The sequence below is a fragment of the Fundulus heteroclitus genome, chromosome 5 (assembly GCF_011125445.2).
Source record: "Fundulus heteroclitus isolate FHET01 chromosome 5, MU-UCD_Fhet_4.1, whole genome shotgun sequence".
Classification (NCBI taxonomy): domain Eukaryota; kingdom Metazoa; phylum Chordata; class Actinopteri; order Cyprinodontiformes; family Fundulidae; genus Fundulus; species Fundulus heteroclitus.
The window spans coordinates 18749443-18768157 of record NC_046365.1 but is presented as its reverse complement, the minus strand read 5'-3'; the positions used below and the strand labels follow the sequence as shown (position 1 = coordinate 18768157).

The 18715-nt window shown below is 42.3% G+C and overlaps 2 protein-coding genes across 2 annotated transcripts; one reads left to right on the top strand and one right to left on the bottom strand.

Annotated features, from left to right (window-relative positions):
• The first annotated feature begins 261 nt into the window (after nt 1-261).
• LOC105921258 lies at nt 262-4436 on the top strand. The gene is made up of 2 exons (XM_012856963.3): nt 262-649; nt 1901-4436. The coding sequence occupies exons 1-2, from the start codon at nt 286-288 to the stop codon at nt 3250-3252; spliced, it is 1716 nt and encodes a 571-aa protein (XP_012712417.2). The 5' UTR covers nt 262-285; the 3' UTR covers nt 3253-4436.
• A 1080-nt stretch (nt 4437-5516) lies between these two features.
• scrn2 (secernin 2) lies at nt 5517-17644 on the bottom strand. The gene is made up of 9 exons (XM_021313187.2): nt 17480-17644; nt 16671-16833; nt 14269-14450; nt 13700-13899; nt 12189-12404; nt 11895-12060; nt 11451-11631; nt 7611-7767; nt 5517-5604 (listed from the first exon to the last, which is right to left on the bottom strand). Exons 1-8 carry the CDS (start codon nt 17617-17619, stop codon nt 7615-7617), a joined length of 1401 nt encoding a protein of 466 aa, XP_021168862.2. The 5' UTR covers nt 17620-17644; the 3' UTR covers nt 5517-5604; nt 7611-7614.
• Between the last annotated feature and the right edge of the window lie 1071 nt (nt 17645-18715).

The following is an 18715-nucleotide window of genomic DNA, read 5'->3' as shown; positions in this document are numbered from 1 at the left end:
GGGAACATAGGATTAAACAAACCAAGAGACAACCGAACGCGTCAAAGAGGGAAATGATCCAACATATCAGAATAGAAAGAATACATTCTAATTAAATCAACATGATTGAGAAGATCTGATTCTCAATGTTATTGTGTTGATTATGTGTTACTGGTTTTATTTTATAGTGTTGATTTTTTTTATTTCGATTCACACTCCATACCAGTTGGTGGCGGTAATGCGATATTTCCTTTTTTTGTTTTGTTTTTGCAAGAGGAAGTAGAAGAAGAAAGTGTGACGTCACGCATGTGTGGGGAAAGCGCACTGCTTTGTGGGCTGTCTTTGGCATCTGCTGGGTTTGTTTACAGCGACGCTGCCCATGTGTTCTCCTTTTTCCGTTTTGACAGCGCAGAAAGAGAAAAAAAACAGAAGATGGTGCAGACGTGCTGCATCATCAAGTGTCGCACTCGTTCACACGATAAGCTCGGGCAAAGAAAAGACGATGTGAAGTTTTTCTCTTTCCCAACGTGGAAACAGGGCCAGGGACCTCAGGTTTCTGACCTGACAAAGAGACGCCGAATGGCCTGGGTAGAAGCCGTGAGGCGGCCGAACGTCACCTTCAGCTCCATCCCCCGATACATGCTGGTGTGTTCACGGCATTTCCACACCGGTGAGTTTGAATCATGCTGGTTCACTCACACCGAGCCTCCAGGAGGCTGCTAGCGTTAGCCTGGCTAGCATCACTCATCTTCAGTTTTTAGATCAAATTTGTGCTCACTGGTAGGTAGGTAGGGCTGTCACGATACTAGAATTTCAAAGTCGATATCGATACCCGGGAAACTATTCGATGCTCGATACCGTTTTCGATACCATGGGGATAAAAATAAAAAAAAAGACAATTAAAGGCATAACAGTATTTTTATTAACATGGAAAAACTCACCTTTTTCAATCTCAACACGGAACGTGGTTTCTCAACAGAATGACAGATGCTAGTTAAATAAGTGTGCAAATAAATGCAAAATAAATAACCCAAATATATCACATGCCTAGTAGCATATGCTAGGTAATCACACAGCATTAATCAGTGTTGTAGTCAAGTCACTATGCCTCGAGTCCGAGTCCAGGTTCGAGTCTTCAGTGTTCAAGTCCGAGTCAAGTCCAAGTCATAAAAAAAAAATCAGAGTCGAGTCCGAGTCGAGTCACTATTGATCCAAGTCGAGTCCAAGTTCCGCACTAAAGTAAGCATAGCCTACATGTTTTTAAACTACACTCCACCACATTGCACTAATAATTTAGATATTAAAATCATACACCAAATAATATTCTAATGACATATTAAAATTATAGCCTAATGATATAAAAAAAAGTTGAGTCTTTTTCTCAATTTCCGAGTCAGAATGATCTGAACGTAGGAGTCCGAGTCCAAGTTCGAGTCATCAGTGCTCAAGTCCAAGTCAAGTCACGAGTCTCTAAATTTAGCTAATGACTCGGACTCGAGTTCGAGTCTCGGACTCGAGTACTACAACACTGGCATTAATGCGGACCACCGGTCACGCTAACACCAGTAATACATTTAATGTATTCAATTATGAACGAGAACTTTAATTTATTAAAGGTTTCATCTGGGTTTCGGTCCTTGAGATGCTTGGCCAAACTTGATGTGCTGCCACCACTTTAAAGCGCTCTTTGCTCATAGGTATGTCAAAATCTTTGGGTTTCTCTTCTCCATTTTCCTTCTATGGTAAAATTGTTATTATTGATACCATGCCAAATTAAAATTAGCGTTGTATCCGGATACAGTTTTTGATCGATGCTTTTGACAGCCCTACTTGTAGAAGATTAACTTTGAAACTTTGAAGTTTCATTGTGACTGGCCTAATTTTAAAAGGAGTAATGTGTGTGTGTGTGTGTATTTCTCAGGGAGACCGGCTTATGAAATGAATGAAACTCATCCAGACTGGGCCCCCTCGCTGAATCTGGGCCACCCGGCGGAGGGGAGAGCCGGAGACACCGAGAAATTTCAGCGGAGGATAAAGAAACGGGGCGGCGCGAAGGCGGCTGGCGAGGCAGCCGCTCCGCCTGCGTCTCCCCCGCCGACACCAGATGCGGTCGAGGATGCAGCACCGGCAGTCGCTCCGCGGGGCTCAGAGCAACTCGGAGCTGCGCAGGCGGCGGATCGAGTCCCACCGCTGGATGACGCGCGATGCGTCGCCTGGAAAAACGCGCACGGCGAAGGGGAGTCGACAGGGGCCGAGGTCAGCCGCTTGCTCGAGGAGAACGTGTCTTTAAAGAAAGAGCTCTCCGCGACGAGAATGGACGAGGGGTTCTTCGCCGAGGCGGACGAGAAGGCCAGAGACGAAAAGGTGAAGTACTACACTGGGCTGCCGTACTGGACCTTGCTACAGTCTTTGCACACGGTCGTTGGTCCGTCTCTCGTGGAGGTGGGCGGAAAGCTGTCTCCCTTCCAGATGCTCCTCCTGACTCTGATGAGGCTGAAACTGTATCTGCCCCAGCAGCACCTTGCATACCTTTTCCACGTAAGCGACGCCCAAGTCTCTGACGTGTTTCAGGAGACGATGGCCGCTCTGCATTTCCACCTGGCGCCTTTGGTACACTGGCCGGCTAGACGTTCTCTACAACAAGCGATGCCGGATACGTTTGTGGAGATATTCGGCGGCGCGGTCGCCGTTATTCTCGACTTCTTCGAGATCGGCACCGAGAAGCCGTCCGATTCGACGGCACAGCCGGAGACCTGCTCCCACTACGCGCAGAAACACACCGTTAAGTATCTGATAGGCATCACACCGCAGGGGTCCATCATTTTCATTTCCAAAGGGTGGGAAGGGGGGGAAGGGCGGGTGAGCGACAAGGACCTGATCAAGCAGTGTGGCATCCTCACCAAACTGTCGCCTGGAGACCTGGTGATGGCGGAGCGGGGGTACGGGGACGGGAGCAGCCTGATGTGCGCAGAGGTGAAAACCCCAGACTCCATAAGAGGATGCGCTCAGATGGACCCCAAACCTGCGGAGGACATGCGGCAGATAGCTCACCTGAGGGCGAATGTGCAAAGAGTTACAGGCTTGGTGCACGACAAGTACAGCATACTTCAGCGCACGATACCCGAGAGCCTACTGGAGCCACTGGAGGGCGAGGTTTTCCCCTTCATAGATAAGATTGTGACCGTGTGCTGCGCTTTAACCAACATGTCTCCGAGCGTTTTCCTGCAACGACAAGACAATCTGACTCTATATAGTGATGGAGAAACGGAGTGATTCTTTTCACTCGTTGCTGCTAAAAGGCTGCAAACCGCTCACGTGGAATGGAGGAGTGTATATTTATGCACATGCTTTTTATTTCTATCGTCTTACCAATTCCTTTTTCGTTTTTCTACAAATAAAATGGATGGATTTTTTAAAATCTTGCTCCACTTATTTCTATTCTTTTTTTTTTTTTTTTCTTAGCATTGTATTGCTACGTCAGGGAAAGGAAAATCTCTAATGTGGCACCAGACACGACACCAGTATCTATATCTGAAACAATACTCCAACTACTGTAATTATCCTGTGCCACTGACCCATGCAAAAATGTCTGACCGAGTTATTTATTTCAACTATTGTGCGGTGCAATGAATGACACCGTGAAAGTTACAGTAACTGTGCAGATGTGGTGCCAAAAACACAATGTTGTGTGCAAAATAAATATCACTGCAGATCCTGAGGTCAACATGTGGTACGCTGCTTCCATTAAAAACACGGACAATCAAAATGAGGGATTTGGAAGGGTGCCACCCACCACTCTTCTTAACACAATTCCTACACATTCTGGAAAAGTGTGTGCAGTGTAAATATTTGATTCTAGCTTTGGCTTATGACCTATAGTTGTGTTGGACAGCAGCTGGCAGCCCCGATCAAAAGTTTTTTTTGACCAAGAAAGCCAATGCTGCTGAGCAAGACAGCTAAAACACCAATGTTTTCTTTCCTCAAGCGACAGGTGACCTGTTCTCTGTTCTTACAAGAATATATCAAAGGCAGACCTGGATGAAAATTATGATTTAGGAATGAAATTACATTTTTTCTTTAGCCACAACTGTGTGTAATTACTATTTGTTTTGATTAACATCAATATCGGTCGATGTCAACATTTCAGCTGGGCTTTATTTTGTGGGGCAAAAATGTAGGGATGTGTCTGTCTAAGCAGTGAATGTGAACATTTATTGTTTTTCATATTATTTATGTTTGTTTTGATATCCTTTTTTCAAGAGTAGACACTACTTTTTAGAAACAAGGTAACTTATAGAATTGAAAGTGGAGTTGGATGATGTTGTTTTATAATTGTTGTGAGGAGAAACGTTAAATATATTTAAGTACATATTTGGCACCAGGGAGGGTGAGATCTGCGTATGTTATTTGCAGTTCATAAACAATGTAGGAAAAATAAAACCAAATGTAAAACACAACTTGGCACGTGTTTATAACATGTCTCGTTTCGTCATCCCACAGAGTTCCCTGTATTGTGCTTTTGTATTTTAAAACGTGTGGAATTAAGTCCTGTGGAGCCAAATCTTTCAAGTCTTTCTAATCTTTCCTCATTTCGGCTCCCTTTTTCCAGTTATTTCTCCAGCCGCTTTTTGGATCCTATAAAACCGTCTTAATTTTCTTTCCCCCCCCCCCCATCTCCCCTTTTCTGCCATTCTTTCTTGAGTTTTTGATCGATGATACTTCTCTCTGATTTACTATTACGTGCTGTAAAGCTCCTCCTCTAGTCGGGTGGATTGCGCCGACAGCTGTACAGGAGTGACCTGGAGCTGTGACGTGTCAATCATCTCACCCTATAGCTCCGCCCCTGTTGCTAGGAGTCACATTTAAATAAAAAAAAAAAAAAAGAAAGCAAACATATTTAAGAGTATATTTTGAAATACCATATCTAAGTGACGTTCTCAAACAGGAGCATTTCTTAACGTCTGCTAAAATATTTATATATTGAGTGCAGTTCATTGCGTTAGTAGAGAGAAAATGTAATCTTTACCACAAACCAGCTCTCACCACATAATATCTATTGCTTCTTATCGGCATATTTAAGACATCATTCCAGCAGACTGATCAACACTTCACTGACAAATCCTTTAATTAGGTGTGAACCCAAAAAAAAAAAAAAAAAAACTTACAACACACTCTGGACAGGCTATGCACATCCTTTATTACATGTCTCCTATATGGGCAGCCATCACACCAGGGTGCCCACTCATTCGTCTGCAGCAGCAAACAAACTTTTTAAACAAACTCTTCAGTATTTGTGCAACAATCACGCTGCTCTACGTGGGGCGCCCCGTGTAGTCTACATCGGTATACTCGCTAACGAGATGCGGTCACTGCTCCCCGGGTGATAGGGATGATAAATATGCTCTGATTGGGTGTGCCGCTCAGACGCTCGGTCTGTGTTAATGATGGAATGGGGTCAGAAATGCGAGTTGCATAAGTGAGGCAGCGGCAGGCCGACCAGACGAAGAAACGCAGGTGTTGATTTTTGCTGGGTTTTTTTTTTTTTGTTTGTTTCCTTGCCCCCCACCGGTCCCAGGGCCTTCTCCTGCCACGGTGTGAGTGCCGGGGGGCGTCCACCTGAGGGCACTGCAACAAAGCACAAAAACATGAACACGGCCTGAATGCTCCTCAGTAGCAAAAGTTCTGCTTCTGTAAAGATGTGAACTCGCTGACAATCAGGCAGGCGTGTTCCTGCTCTGTTTGATATACAAAATACCTTTGACATTCAGTGGCTTCTCCTTAGTTTTATGGCTTTACATCGCAGATACATTGTGAAGACATCAAAACTATGACTCAATAATATATAGAATTATGTATCAAACACAACATTGAGAAACAGCTCAAAACATCTTGTATATTTTAGCTTTTTCTACCCCCCCTCTTTTTTATGATTACTGCTTTGGTCACTCTCGGCCTTCTCTCCAAGAGCTCCATTAGGTTAGTCGCCTGAAATGGCTTTCCAGCTTTCTCGAAGGAGTTCCCAGAGGTATAAATATAAAAACAAACCAGGTGAGTCCAAACCTTTTACTGGTAGTGTCTTAGGTTATTTTATGTTTTTTTTATTCTTATTTTTATCTATATTTTTGAAGATGTACAAGAATACTTTACAATGTGACCTAATGAGGCAGCTTAGTATTTATACGTTCAAGGGAGTGGATAGAAGTGTCTATTTATTATTATATTTTACATAATCTTACATATTCCTTATATTTAACATATTCCTTATATTTAACATAAATATTGTTGAGGTTTAATATCTTTATTGTCCATCTGTAGTTATATTCAAGGATATGATAAGGACTGGATTACCTTTATTATTCTAGGTCAAGCTTAAGAAATTTGAAATGAGTGAAGTTCTTATCGTCTTTCTTGAATTCATTTTCACTTAAGATATTATATATGTGTACATTATGTACACAAATCCGGTCAAACAGAGGGCACTAGTCAGTGCTGCGGTGTATGTAGAGGCCATACTATCCCGTCTAAACACTGAATTTAGCCCACTAGCACCAAAACATCTGGTAGCATTGTTGCTCTGCAGCAATCAGGTTCTGGGCTGGAACCTGGACCTGTGGTCTTTCTGCATGGAGTTTGCATGTGTTCCCTGTGCATGCGGGGGGAGGGGTTTTCTCTGGACACTCTGACTTCCTCCCACTTCCCAAAAACAAGATTGTTGGGTTAACAGGTCTCTTTAAATTGGTGAGAGTGTGTGTGTGTTGCCCTGCACTGCAAAAACGGATCTAAAAATAAGCAAAATGTTCTTAAAGTTAGTGTATTTATCCTTGATTTGAGTAGGTAAATAAGGTTATCTGCCAATGGAATGAGTATTTTTACCCCCAAAATAAGATAATTAGACATCCTGCACTTGAAATAAGATGATTGAGATGAATTGTTCCTATTTTAAGTGCAAAATTCTTATTCCATTGGCAAATCATGTTACTTAGCTGCTCAAATCAAGGACAACACTAATTTCAAGAACATTTTACTTATTTCTAGTTCCGTTTTTGCAGTGTGGTGTTTGACTGGCAACAAGTCCAGGGTGTGCCCCGCCTCTCACCCAATGCCCGCTTAAGATGGGCACCAGGCCCCCCTGCAATGGATTAGTGGGTATAGATAAGGAATGGGATGGAGTGTCTGACCACAACTAACTGGATTCACAGTGAAATCTGTTACATGTCAGGCTATGAAAACCCCTGCGGTAGCACCACTAGGCATGCTTGTAATGCATTCACCTGTACTGTTTTTACCTGAAATGTCAGGGAATATAAAGCTGTTTTGGTTATCTTGTCACCTCCAACGTTTATATGGTTAGCCTACCTGCTTTTATCTTGATGTTCTTCAGAAGCCCGCTAAAGAGCATTTCATTTATGTGTTAAAGCAGGAAACCCAAAAAAACACTAAAAGACTAAACAGCCAGGACCCGATTTGTTCACCTGACCTTTAGAACTGAATTACTAATAAGCAGCGGACCTTTACTGTTGCAGAGATGAACGTTCTTATCTAATATTCTACTTTTTGGACACCAAACCCAATTTCCTATACCCATTCATGCACAGGATTTAACGCTAAACGGAGCTCACGGTGCCTCCCACCTTCTCACTGGTAGAACTTAATCTCTGTGTCCACACAATCAAAGAAAAGATCCCCCAGTTCGTCTCCTGGTATCTCTCCGCCGAGCATGGCCGAGATTTCGCTCAGACACTGTGACTCCAGATCCCTCAGGATGTCGTAGACGGCTAAACCTTCATTCTGCGGCAGACACACAACACACACAAACACACACACAGACGTCTGAGTGTCAACACCACCTGGGTCAGATGGTGCTCGCAAATCATTTGTTTAAGCTCTGAGAAGCAGCAGCAATGTCTGACTCATCTGTAAAACACAGCAAAGCTCCTGCATATTACCATGAAGTCAATTCAGAGAGATTTGTAAATTTTACTGTCCAAATCTGACATATTTGTTGGGGGATTGTAGCAAAATATGCAGAAACCGACATACAAACAGTCAATTATTGTTTTGCAAACACCTCTTATAATGGCTTTACTGAGTTTTAACAAGAAACAGCTAAGATAAACTTCCTGAGTTTAATTCAGCCTGACGTCCATGGCGGCAGAAATGTTCTCAATAACAGCAGTTACACAACTATGGTTGAACAATTTCCTCTACAGACATATCTGCTGTGTTGTCACAAACCAATGCACTGCTTTTGTTAAAAAGGAAAAAAGATAAGATTGATGCACCTATATGCATTAATAAAGCTGTGGTAGGGAAAAAAATACATTTGTATAACTGGACGTTCTTGTACATCTTAACTTAAACTTTTCTCCCCGGAGTCCACCTGAAGGAACATCTGTTGTTTAAATGTTTGTGTTTGTAGTTGCTGTTTACTTTGCACTCATTTCCTTTTTAACTTAACTTTGTCTTGCTTTCTGCTCTCCACACACCTGGTTCTGGCTTCTAATTACCACACCTGCTTTACTTTAATCATTACCTTGCTGCGTACATTTTCTACCTGGTTCCCTTTGTCAACCCACCGGCTTAATTTGGTAAAACCTTTTTTTTTTTTTTCTCTCTGTCATTTCCCACTGAGTTACTTCAGTTGTAGTGCATACAAACACCCCAGATCCAACATTTAGAACAGACTTAGCTAGATCCGGTCAAATAAACCTCTTTTACCCAAGATGATGACCTTGACGATATAAATATTTTTAAGACCTAGGTGTGCCATTTTAAAAGTTAATAATCACCTTGTTAATTCCTGAATGAAGTTCACCAGTTACATCTACAAAAATTGTAGAATCATGAATTTTCAGAAACGGAAACCTGTCTGACAACTTAAGGTTTGCTAAACTATCTCAAAAAGCAGCATATATGGAGAAAAAAAAATTAAAGAAGAGATGAGAAACAATTCACTTCCATCAGTCTGGCTACAAAAGTCATTTCTAAGACTTTTGGACTCCAGGAAAGCCCGCTGAGAGCCGTAATCCATAAATGGAGAAAACATGGAACAGCGGTAAACCACCCCAGGAGTGGCTAGCCAACCAAAATTACTTAAGGAGTGCATCAACGACTCATTCAGTGGGTCACAAAAGAACCCAGAGCAACAACTAAAGCACTTCGGGCCTAATTTGCCTCAGCTAAGGTCAGTGTTCACATTTCAAGAATAATAAAAGAGATGGGGGCAAAAAAAAAAAAAAAAAAAGCACCAATTAAAAAGGTAGCCATCGGAGGGTAGGGCCTAAACCACCGCTGACCAAAAAGAACAAGATCTGGTGATTCAGAATAAGTTTGTCAGACAGAAAATCGTGACGGTGCATTGCGGTAATATTGTGATAGTCTGGGATTGCTTTGATACTTCAGGGCCTGGATAATTTGCTGTAAATTCATGGAACCATGAATTCTGCTCTCCATTAGAATATCTCAGAGAAATAAAACGCAGCCATCACTTTGTGGGCTTGAATTCAAGCACATTGGTTACGTAGCAGAACAGAGAGCCAAAGCCCACCGACGGGGTGACTTCTGAATGGCTTAAAAAAAACAACAACCCACACTCAATGAAGGTTTTCAGACAGCCTAGGGGGGAAGCTTGAATTTCAATCAAATTCAGATGATGTGGCATGACCTTAAACAGGTCCTTTATGCATACAAACCTAACAATATGGCTGTATTACAACATTTCAGGAAGGAAGAGTGAGGCACAATTCCTTCACAGTGATGCAAAAGACTTAGATGTCAATTTAAAAAAAAAAAAAGGCAAAATAGTAGCGTTAACTGCCAAGGGTGGCACAACCTGTTATTAGGCGATTCTTTTTTTTTTTACTTAGGGGCAGGTTAGTTTGAATAGCTTTGTCCCTTGATAAAGGAAAGCAACATCAGAAACGGTTCTTGTATTCACTGAGGCCATCTGAGGTGCTTTATAATAAAAGTGGTTAGAAGATCTGAAACAAGTTTGACAAAAAAAAAAGGAAAAACATTAGATTTCTGTAAGGAAAAATTATATTTTTCACAGTGCTGTATTTTAAGTGTTGAATTAGTTGATATCAACTATGGTGATTTGTTACCTTCGTATAAACCTTTTTTTTTTTTTATCTTGGTGCTACGCCTCTTCACCTCTTTAACACACTAGCCAAGCAGGGCAAAACAAACACAACCTTTGCCATCTTTCCATATCCCTGTCCCTGAACCTTTAATCATATTTAATTCAAAATAACTATATATGAGATCATTCTGAGTGAAATAAACACTGCATGGGTCATCTTAGACCCTTGTTACGGGTGTCTTATCTCAGTCCAAACAGGACGCTGGACTGTCTGTGACCTGTTTATCTTCTAAATTACACACTGAATCTCAGACAGGACATTAGCTAAAAGAACCTACAGCGAAAGCCTCAACTTGTTTTGAAGCATTTGGATTCTCAGTTGGCAACCCTGCTCTTTGGCTGATGTCTAGTTTTCTGTGGATTTTCACAGTGGTCAAACTTAAACTATTTAAAGAATTCTTAAAACAAATATTGAACCGACTCAAAATTTTCCAAACATTTTGCTTGTAATTTTTAATAGGGCAAAGGATAAATGAATGCCCTAGACTTTTTAAAAGGTCTTTCAAAGATTTTCTATGAACCTTGTTAAACCTCCGTATTCTAACCCATAATTAATTCTTGCACAAAACTCCAGGGATGAACCAGCATAGAGCAGAAACTCTTCTGACATGAGACGTTTCATACCAACCACCCATCTATTCCTATCTGCCAGTGGGACCTTCTTTGTAAACCGCTTGACAAAGCAGCGTTTCAATGTATTTTCACTAATCTTCTTCAAGTCTGCTGTGAGGAAAGGTTGGTTGTGTGATTCCAGTAAATGTTATCCATCATTAGGATGTCACCTGAAGATCGTAATTTGTCATATTTCCTTAGAGTAAATTGGCCATACTGGAATCAGGACTACAATAAATGGAAATAGGGCATTAGATAAACTCTTCAGAGAGCAATGCAAAATAAATTTCAATGATATATGAGATTTAAGCATTTCTACAATCATCTAACTCCATAATACATCCAATATACCCAACTACCAAGGAAATAAACTGATATGCAATTGGGGTTTGTAAATATGGAGGTCCAAGTGGTAATTCATGGGTGTGAGATGAAATTATCAATTGGCGAACTGACACTAAGCCACAAGAGACATCATTGTAAAGAAGCTATTTTTCATTTACGATCAAACTCTGGCTCTGTTTGTTTAGGCCTAGGCTTATAGTGCCCAATTTGAACCGAAGACCAAATTTTAAGTACGTTCTTTGCTAACTTTGTTATGTACAGACAAAACACTAGCTCATCCTTTGAATTTAAGCACCCATGATGAATGCTAAATCCTAGCACAGCCAGTCTCTGTGAAAAAGCTTTGTACTGACTGTCATCAGTCATTGCCCACCGGTTTGGTCTCCATGATGCTGAGCGCCACCTGGTGGGCCTTGTAGAGGTCGTGTCTACGGTCCACCCGGCCCTGAAAGCGCGGCTGTTTCCTGACGGGGTCGTTTGGTCCAAACTGTGGGGAGACCACCCTCAGGACCGGGGTGGGACAGTCCGAGAAGATAAAAGGCTTGAATATAGACCTAAGGAAGTGTGGGGAAGGAAGGGAAACAGGACAAAGAAATACAGAGACTAATAGATTCATAAGACAAGAAAGACGAAAGAAAAAGAATAGTCAAGCCCTGGAAATGTCTGGACATGTTCTAAAGAGTCAAGATAAAGAAGGCCAATGGGATTTGATATAGACTTTTTACAGCAAGAAGACGAGAAGCTTTAGAAATCCCGGATTTCCCACACAAGTTCTCCCAACACTTCCTAACTGTTTATCGTTTCAGCAGCAACAAACCTGGATGGGTCTGGGGTGGCAGTGAAGAAGTGGATGCAGGGAAGGCTAGTGTCTCTGGGCAGCACAGACACCATGCTGCCTGTGGTGCGAAATCCTCCCGAGTCCATGCAGATGCCGCTGGGTTTATCCCTCAGAATGGACATCATCACCTCTGCCGTCACTGTGCCTAGGAAACACAAAGTGATCAGCATGTCTGCAGGGTTATATTTGACAGATTAGCTTTAGTAACACCATAACTAACAGGATAATGAATGGAATATGCCAAAATGTTTAATGGTAGTGTGGGAGATCTACCATCGTGCTGCTGGAGCAGTTCTGTGCCTCCGTTGTAGCGCTTCTTGGCCAGCTCCATCCTGGCAGGAGGGTTTTCAGGACTAAACACGTGAGAGAAGTTGAACTCTCCCTGGCCATCCCACCATCCCTGAGCCTTGGCCACGCTCCGCAGTTCTGGGTGCTCCGCTGAGATCTCGGTTTGGATGGTTAGTTGATTGGATATGTTCTTCACACCCTCTGAAACGAGCAGGCACATGCTTTTTATTAATGAACAAGCTTAAATAGAATCTAAGATTGTTCTTTCTTCAAAAGCATACAGAACATTAGATTCGCTAATGTATTCCTAGGCCTCACAGGATTTGCAATCCACCAAAACGAAAGTGAATGTTTAACAACCAAAAGGCTTATATCATAATTTTTTTTGAACTAATCCTTTTTAATTGTGTTCAGACTTGTTGCTCACAAAAGTTGTATTTGTTTCCATGACTGAAATTGATGGATTATGCAAAAACAAAACGGGGGAAAAAAGTCAGACCATAAAGGCAGAACCTTTATATTCGGAAAGCCGTAGTCATGCATTAGAGCAACACAATAAACACCCAAGACAAACGGTGTGACGAACAAGTCTCTGAGTCAAATATAGGGTTATAAGGTGAAGAACTGCATGACAATTTATCCAATGAGGAGAAGTTAATTAGTAGAAATGCAGCATGGAAAACTAACAAATGAGCACCCGATGGACGAATTTAAAAGCTCTTTGTGTTGAACACTAAAATTCGGACAGTGTGATGGTAAACGCAATTTCTGCCCCAATTCTGACCAGCATTTTTACTTTGGTGTACAAGAGCATGGGTCAGTTAATTTCTCCAAACAGCTTTCAACAGAATGCCGGGGGTTTGGCAAGTCTCTCTCATCGGTATGAGTATTTCACCGGTAAGGGTCTAAATACACTACAGTTTTGTACCTGTCAGAACATCTTTTTGAGAACATTATACATCACAGCCATCAAACTCTACAAACCCTTGTGCGGTTGGTTTTCCCACAACAACATGTGTGACTATAAAATGTCATTGCAACCTAACCCTTTCTATTTGGTGAATGTGAGCAAAGTTAAAATACTGATGTAGAGTCAGAACATTCGCTTCTTCATTTGGTTCAGACACGGAGAACAAGATGAGTTGAAGCTGAAGCAAATTATCGTGGTTAAACACGCAGGAGGATCGATTGTGATTTAATGTGAAATGTGGGCATAAGCTGAAATTGTGTTCCTGGACAGAATAAAAAGCAAAAACCACCATATGAATCCAGACGACATTTCACCATCTTTATATGGTAATCATGTCTTCTTTTTTAAGAGAGGTGGGGCTAAAAAAGCATTTTTGTTGTCAAAAGCTTTTAAAATAATGCGGCTGATATGAAAAACAATAGAAAAGTCTGTTAGGATTTATGTGTGCTTCGTACTTTCAAACATATAGGTTTTGCAACTCTAAAATATATCACTGGCTTTCTATCATAGGTCAACTTCTACGAACCTGAGATTTTCTGCGCCACCCAGAGCCTCCCAGCAGTTTCGAGCACCCAGGCCTCATTGCGGTCCACCAGGAGGAAAGTGTTGTGGTAGCTGAAGGGTTCAGGGTCCTCCTTGCACTGCCCCCCCTGGCCGTGCTGCTCCAAGAGGCCAGTGATGACCGTCAGTGCTACCCAGGCACTGTCACCTCGCTCCAGCCCGAGCCTGAAGATCAAACTCAAGCTGGTCATAGAAATGCAGAGTTTGATGGGCTATGTTTACAGTCTGTGTGTTTGGATTGTTTTTTTTTTTGAGACATGCTTGGCAGCTCTGAAAGTTAGATGACTCTTTTTCTACGCAGACATGAACTGATATGGGGCGCCCTGCCACATAGCTTGAATTACCCTGTCGTAACATGCTCACGACAATCTACACGGTCCGCTGATCAAAGTGGATTAGGCAATACATCCTCTGAATGAGCAATATTAAAAACCGCGTTCAATTACAACAGGGAAAGCTTGGTTACTCTTAACCAGGCAGCCTCGTTTTATTGAGATTGATCTGAGCAATTTATAAAATGCTTCTGCAGCTCACCGGACAAGATCCATGCCCAGCAAAGCCTCTCCAGGGACCACGGGCTCTCGGGTCCAGACAGCCTCGTTCCCAACGCACACTCCCTGGTCATTAGCTCCCATTTCAGCGCCCCACAGCCAGGCGGGTTTACTGAGCACGACGGCATAGGTCTTCTCTACCTGAGGGATCTGGATGTATGTGCACTGCGGACATAAATGTATTATAGGGGAAAAAAGAGGACTTTTGTTTAGAAATCAGTTAAACCTTGTTGATGAGCTGGAAGTTCATCTGTGCGATACAAAATCCCAATCATTCTTGCAATATCAATGTGTAAAACATCCCAATTACAAAGCACTGCTTGTACACTACATTCGGTAGATACTATATTTCAACTGTCACGCGTGCATGCTTTGCATATTGATAACATATAGGCCAATTGGATGGATGCCCTTAAGGCATATTACACAATAGGCACATGGTTAGTGGTTTACATACAAGAGCTCACAGAGAAAGGAGGGGACTTTGCATAACAATTAAGAAAGGAAAATGTGGGTTACTTGGAACTGATATAATGAGAGTTTTAAGCGATGGTATTGTGCAGCCCTAGACCAGCCCAGGAAACGAGGCATTTACAAACATAGATGAACATGCTGCCATTGCTGGTCAAGATATGTTAAAAGGAATTCATCTTTTAATGCAGTGGCATGATATAATTGTTAAATAATTGTTTTCAAAGGCGGAACCATATGCAAAGAAATTCAAGTTGCAGCATGACAAATGAGGCAAAAGCTGTTGGAGTAAATCCAACAAGGACTAGCAGAGAATTTAAAAAATGCAGAAGTCCTGGACTGGGCCTACAGTCATATCTTGAGCTCACTGAGTCGGTGGGGGGGGGGAGGTGGCGTTTAACGGGTACATGCAGGTACATTTCATGTTCCTGAAATCAATGCTAGAGAATGGTAGAATGAATGAATATTTCATGGAGTGCCCTAACATCTGTACATGACTGTATTTTCTGAAAGATATTGCTTGTTTTTAAAATGAAAGGACACACGTGGTTGCATTTAGATGTATCCTCAGTTTTGAAATCAATCTCCTTGAAGGCAGATGTGACTAAATCAGGAGTCGAATGGGATTGTGGGAAATGTGCACTGATGAGGCTTTAAAATGAAGTTACTGAACTATGCCTATTGACAGCTCTAACACGCTGATGAGAGGGAACAACACCGTAATGATTTGCGTACTGGTCTAAGCTGCTTCCACACAGGAATCCTGTAGATGGTCATAAATATAAACAAAGTCTAGTCTGGACTTTTTTTTTGCTCTCAGGGGGGTGAGGTGTCCGTCTCATGCATGGTGGTTTGGAAAAGGTGGCGCGTTCTCTTTAAAGCATGTTTTATTGCGACACCAATATTAACTACACGTGAAGGTTTTCACATTTTTGGAAATTCCGCTGTGTGGAAGGATCTTTTATCCAAGCCTTATTTCTTGTAGTGCTTTTTCCAAGGAGCTGGACATTCTGGTGATTTTTCTGTCACTGGCTGCTTGTTATTTTATATTGGTCCAGATATAACTTTGTCTTTACTACTAAATAGTTGTTGCAGATAAAAAAAAAAAACAATCTCAGAAGTGTTGCACGTACTCCTATTCAACCATCTTTACTTTGAAAACTGTACATGACATTTAGTGCAACCACAAGAACACAGCAGATAAGGCTGTGGAGAAATTAATTCAGGGTTAGATATAAAATAATCTAATATCTAATGGTTTTGCTCTTCCTGCATTAAGAGGAAAACCTGTTAGAAAAGACTTGGGCAGAGGGTCAGCTCCCTGCAGGATGGTCTTAAACATACAGCCAGAGCTATGAAATATATGAAAAATCTAGACCAAGCTTAATTGAATATTTGTGGCAAATTTGATGTTAACAGATGGTCTGCACCCAGTCTGACAGAGCTTGAACTAATTTGCAAATATATGTATATATATATATACATATATAATTGGCACAACTTTCCATCTGCACATCTGCAAATGTTCAATTTATGTAACTTATTTTTTTTTAACTATGTCTCCTTTTCCTTCCACTTCATAATTATGCACTACTTTGTGTTGGTCTGTCACATAAAATCCCATTAAAACACATTCACGAAGTTCTAGGACTATGAATAATTTTGCATTAGGCATTAGGCTACAAGGGCAATGTCCCACTTAGAAAGACTCTCGAAAGGTCAGGTAACTATTGTTTAACACAAGTTTATTGAAATGCAAGCCTGGATCCAAAGCAGCCCAGTCTTTGTATATTTTAAAATTAAACACGATGGCCTTCTGATCCCACGCCACCAACTTAAACTCGTTGGTTTGGGGAGGGGCAGCCAGCCCGATCAGTGTAGTAGTGAGACTGTGAGAGCCCTGGCCCGCTGTACCTCCAGCGTGGACCCTGGAGGGTGCGACGCCGCCGGGTGGTAGACCACCTCCTGCACCTCATCCCGTGGACGGTCCGAGTTCTTCCCAAAAATCACCTGGTCATCGCGAGAACCGGGGGGCAAGGAGACAAAACAGTCGCATGACACGGGAGCCTGTGCCATCCTGCAACGACAGATGAGCAAAACCGCACAGAGGAGCTTTTAAAAGATGCCAAATAAGCACTACCTCACGTAAACAACTCTGACAGTGTTTGACATCCAAGCACAAAGGAGCGAGCCTCCTCCCTTTAACCATAATGTGCGTGTGAGAAGTCAAGAGGGAGAGAGATCCCTCTCCGTTCCCTAACCCGGCTCCACGCAGGCGGGGTGGGGGTAAAAGTGCGCTCCAGCCGGTGCACTGCCCGTCCCTTTCACGGACGGATTAGGTGGCAGTCTTGTGCAGAGAGCACTTTATTGACTGTAATCTCCAGCAAATCCGACCCCCCGCGTTGCTTTATTATCGCTCCTCGCACGCATTTGCAACCGCGGATCTATAAATATTGTGCGTGGGGGGATAAAAGATGGAAAAAGTGCCGATGACAGCGTGTGGCGGAGCTCGCTGTGTTTTTTTTTTTATCACCGGGGATGAGGCCCTGCGCGCTGCCACTGCCCGAGCTGTGGCGCTTCGGCTCTGCTTATTTTTCCAGGAAGCGAGAAAGAGGAGGGGGCGTTAAAAAAAAGAAAAGGGGGAGCAGGCTGGGTTTGGAGGGATCGTAGTGTCTAAAACTACAGCTAAGAGCGCAGTTGCGGAGGGGGGGCGGTAGATTTACCTGTGTTTATGCTTTCGGTGGAAGGAGCGGACGGCCAGCTGGGAGAAGAGAGGCAGGTTGTAGAAACCCGAGTCACGTGACGGAGAAATCCAAAGGACTGTACTTAAAGGTCTCGTCTCGTCTGGCCACAAACAGCTCATCGTCTCCCGGAGTCCGGTTTGCAGTGATGATGATGCAGCTTTTTTTTTTTTTTTTATCACGGGTTTGTCTCTTACTGGCTGCAGACTCAAAGCGGAGTTGTAATCACGGGAATCCCTGCAAGTTTATACTAAACTATAATGCACCAATAGGTGTATATATATGCTGACGCGACCACATTGGTTCTGCTCACGGTCACCGTTTTGGTCTTTATCAAAGTTGGGCAAGAAGGAAGACATTGTTGAAAATAAATACATTAAAGGCCTCGCTTTGCAACTGGCTTGTGACTGTGAAACACGTGGCAGAACCATGCTGTATCAGTGAACTTTGTGCGCGAGGCCGTGCTTGCACGTGTGTGTGTGTGTGTGTGTGTGTGTGTGTGTGTACTTGTACTTGCAGCTAATGAGAACACATTTGTCTTATCTGACCACCAAAGTGAGGACATTGATTAAGCAAAGACTTTTTTTTGTCCTCACTTTTTTTAAACAAGGTGTTAGGTTTAGGACTAAGGTGTAAGTTAGGTTAAGGTTAGGGTCACGTATAAACTGGTAATGGTTAGGGTCAGGGTCAGGGCATAGGAATGAAAATGAATGGAAGCAATGCAAGATCCTCAGTGTGTGTGGAGTGGGGATTTATATTCTGTACTTTAGGTATTTTATGTCTTGGTATAGCCTTTCTTAAGTTTTAGTTACTTTTTTCTTGTGTTATTTTGGTAGTTTATTTCCTTATGCACTGTGTTCAAGTTAGTTCCCATTTTTGGGCAGTTTTTCTTTTTAATTTCTAGTAATTCTCTGTTCTGTTTTTTTTCTTTTCATCATAAGTTTATCTTTTACTGCTGCACACTAACAGTCAGTATCCCAGATATAATCATAGGAAATCCCTGCAAGTTTGCAAAAAACTATTGTTGTGCTATTGTTTAACACGGTCTTGGCAGCATTATGGTGTAATGTGTTCTAATGTAAAGTATCCTCATCAGCTGCACTGCATCTGTACATCAGTCCCCAACTTGCCCCCTTTATCATGCCCTTCCACTCATGGACCTCTAGGTCCTGTTAGTTCTTTGTAAGATCTTCCTTTCAAGCCCCTAGTGCTCCTGAG

Excerpts from the sequence above, each read along its gene's own strand:
- LOC105921258 (XM_012856963.3), top strand. The coding sequence starts at position 286 with ATGTGTGGGGAAAGCGCACTGCTTTGTGGGCTGTCTTTGGCATCTGCT. Across the intron at positions 650-1,900 it reads TTCACGGCATTTCCACACCG|GGAGACCGGCTTATGAAATG; the intron begins GTGAGTTTGAAT and ends TGTATTTCTCAG.
- scrn2 (XM_021313187.2), bottom strand. The coding sequence starts at position 17,619 with ATGAGCTGTTTGTGGCCAGACGAGACGAGACCTTTAAGTACAGTCCTT. Across the intron at positions 13,900-14,268 it reads CTGGGCATGGATCTTGTCCG|GCTCGGGCTGGAGCGAGGTG; the intron begins GTGAGCTGCAGA and ends TTTGATCTTCAG. Across the intron at positions 7,768-11,450 it reads GCATCATGGAGACCAAACCG|AATGAAGGTTTAGCCGTCTA; the intron begins GTGGGCAATGAC and ends TGTCTGCCGCAG.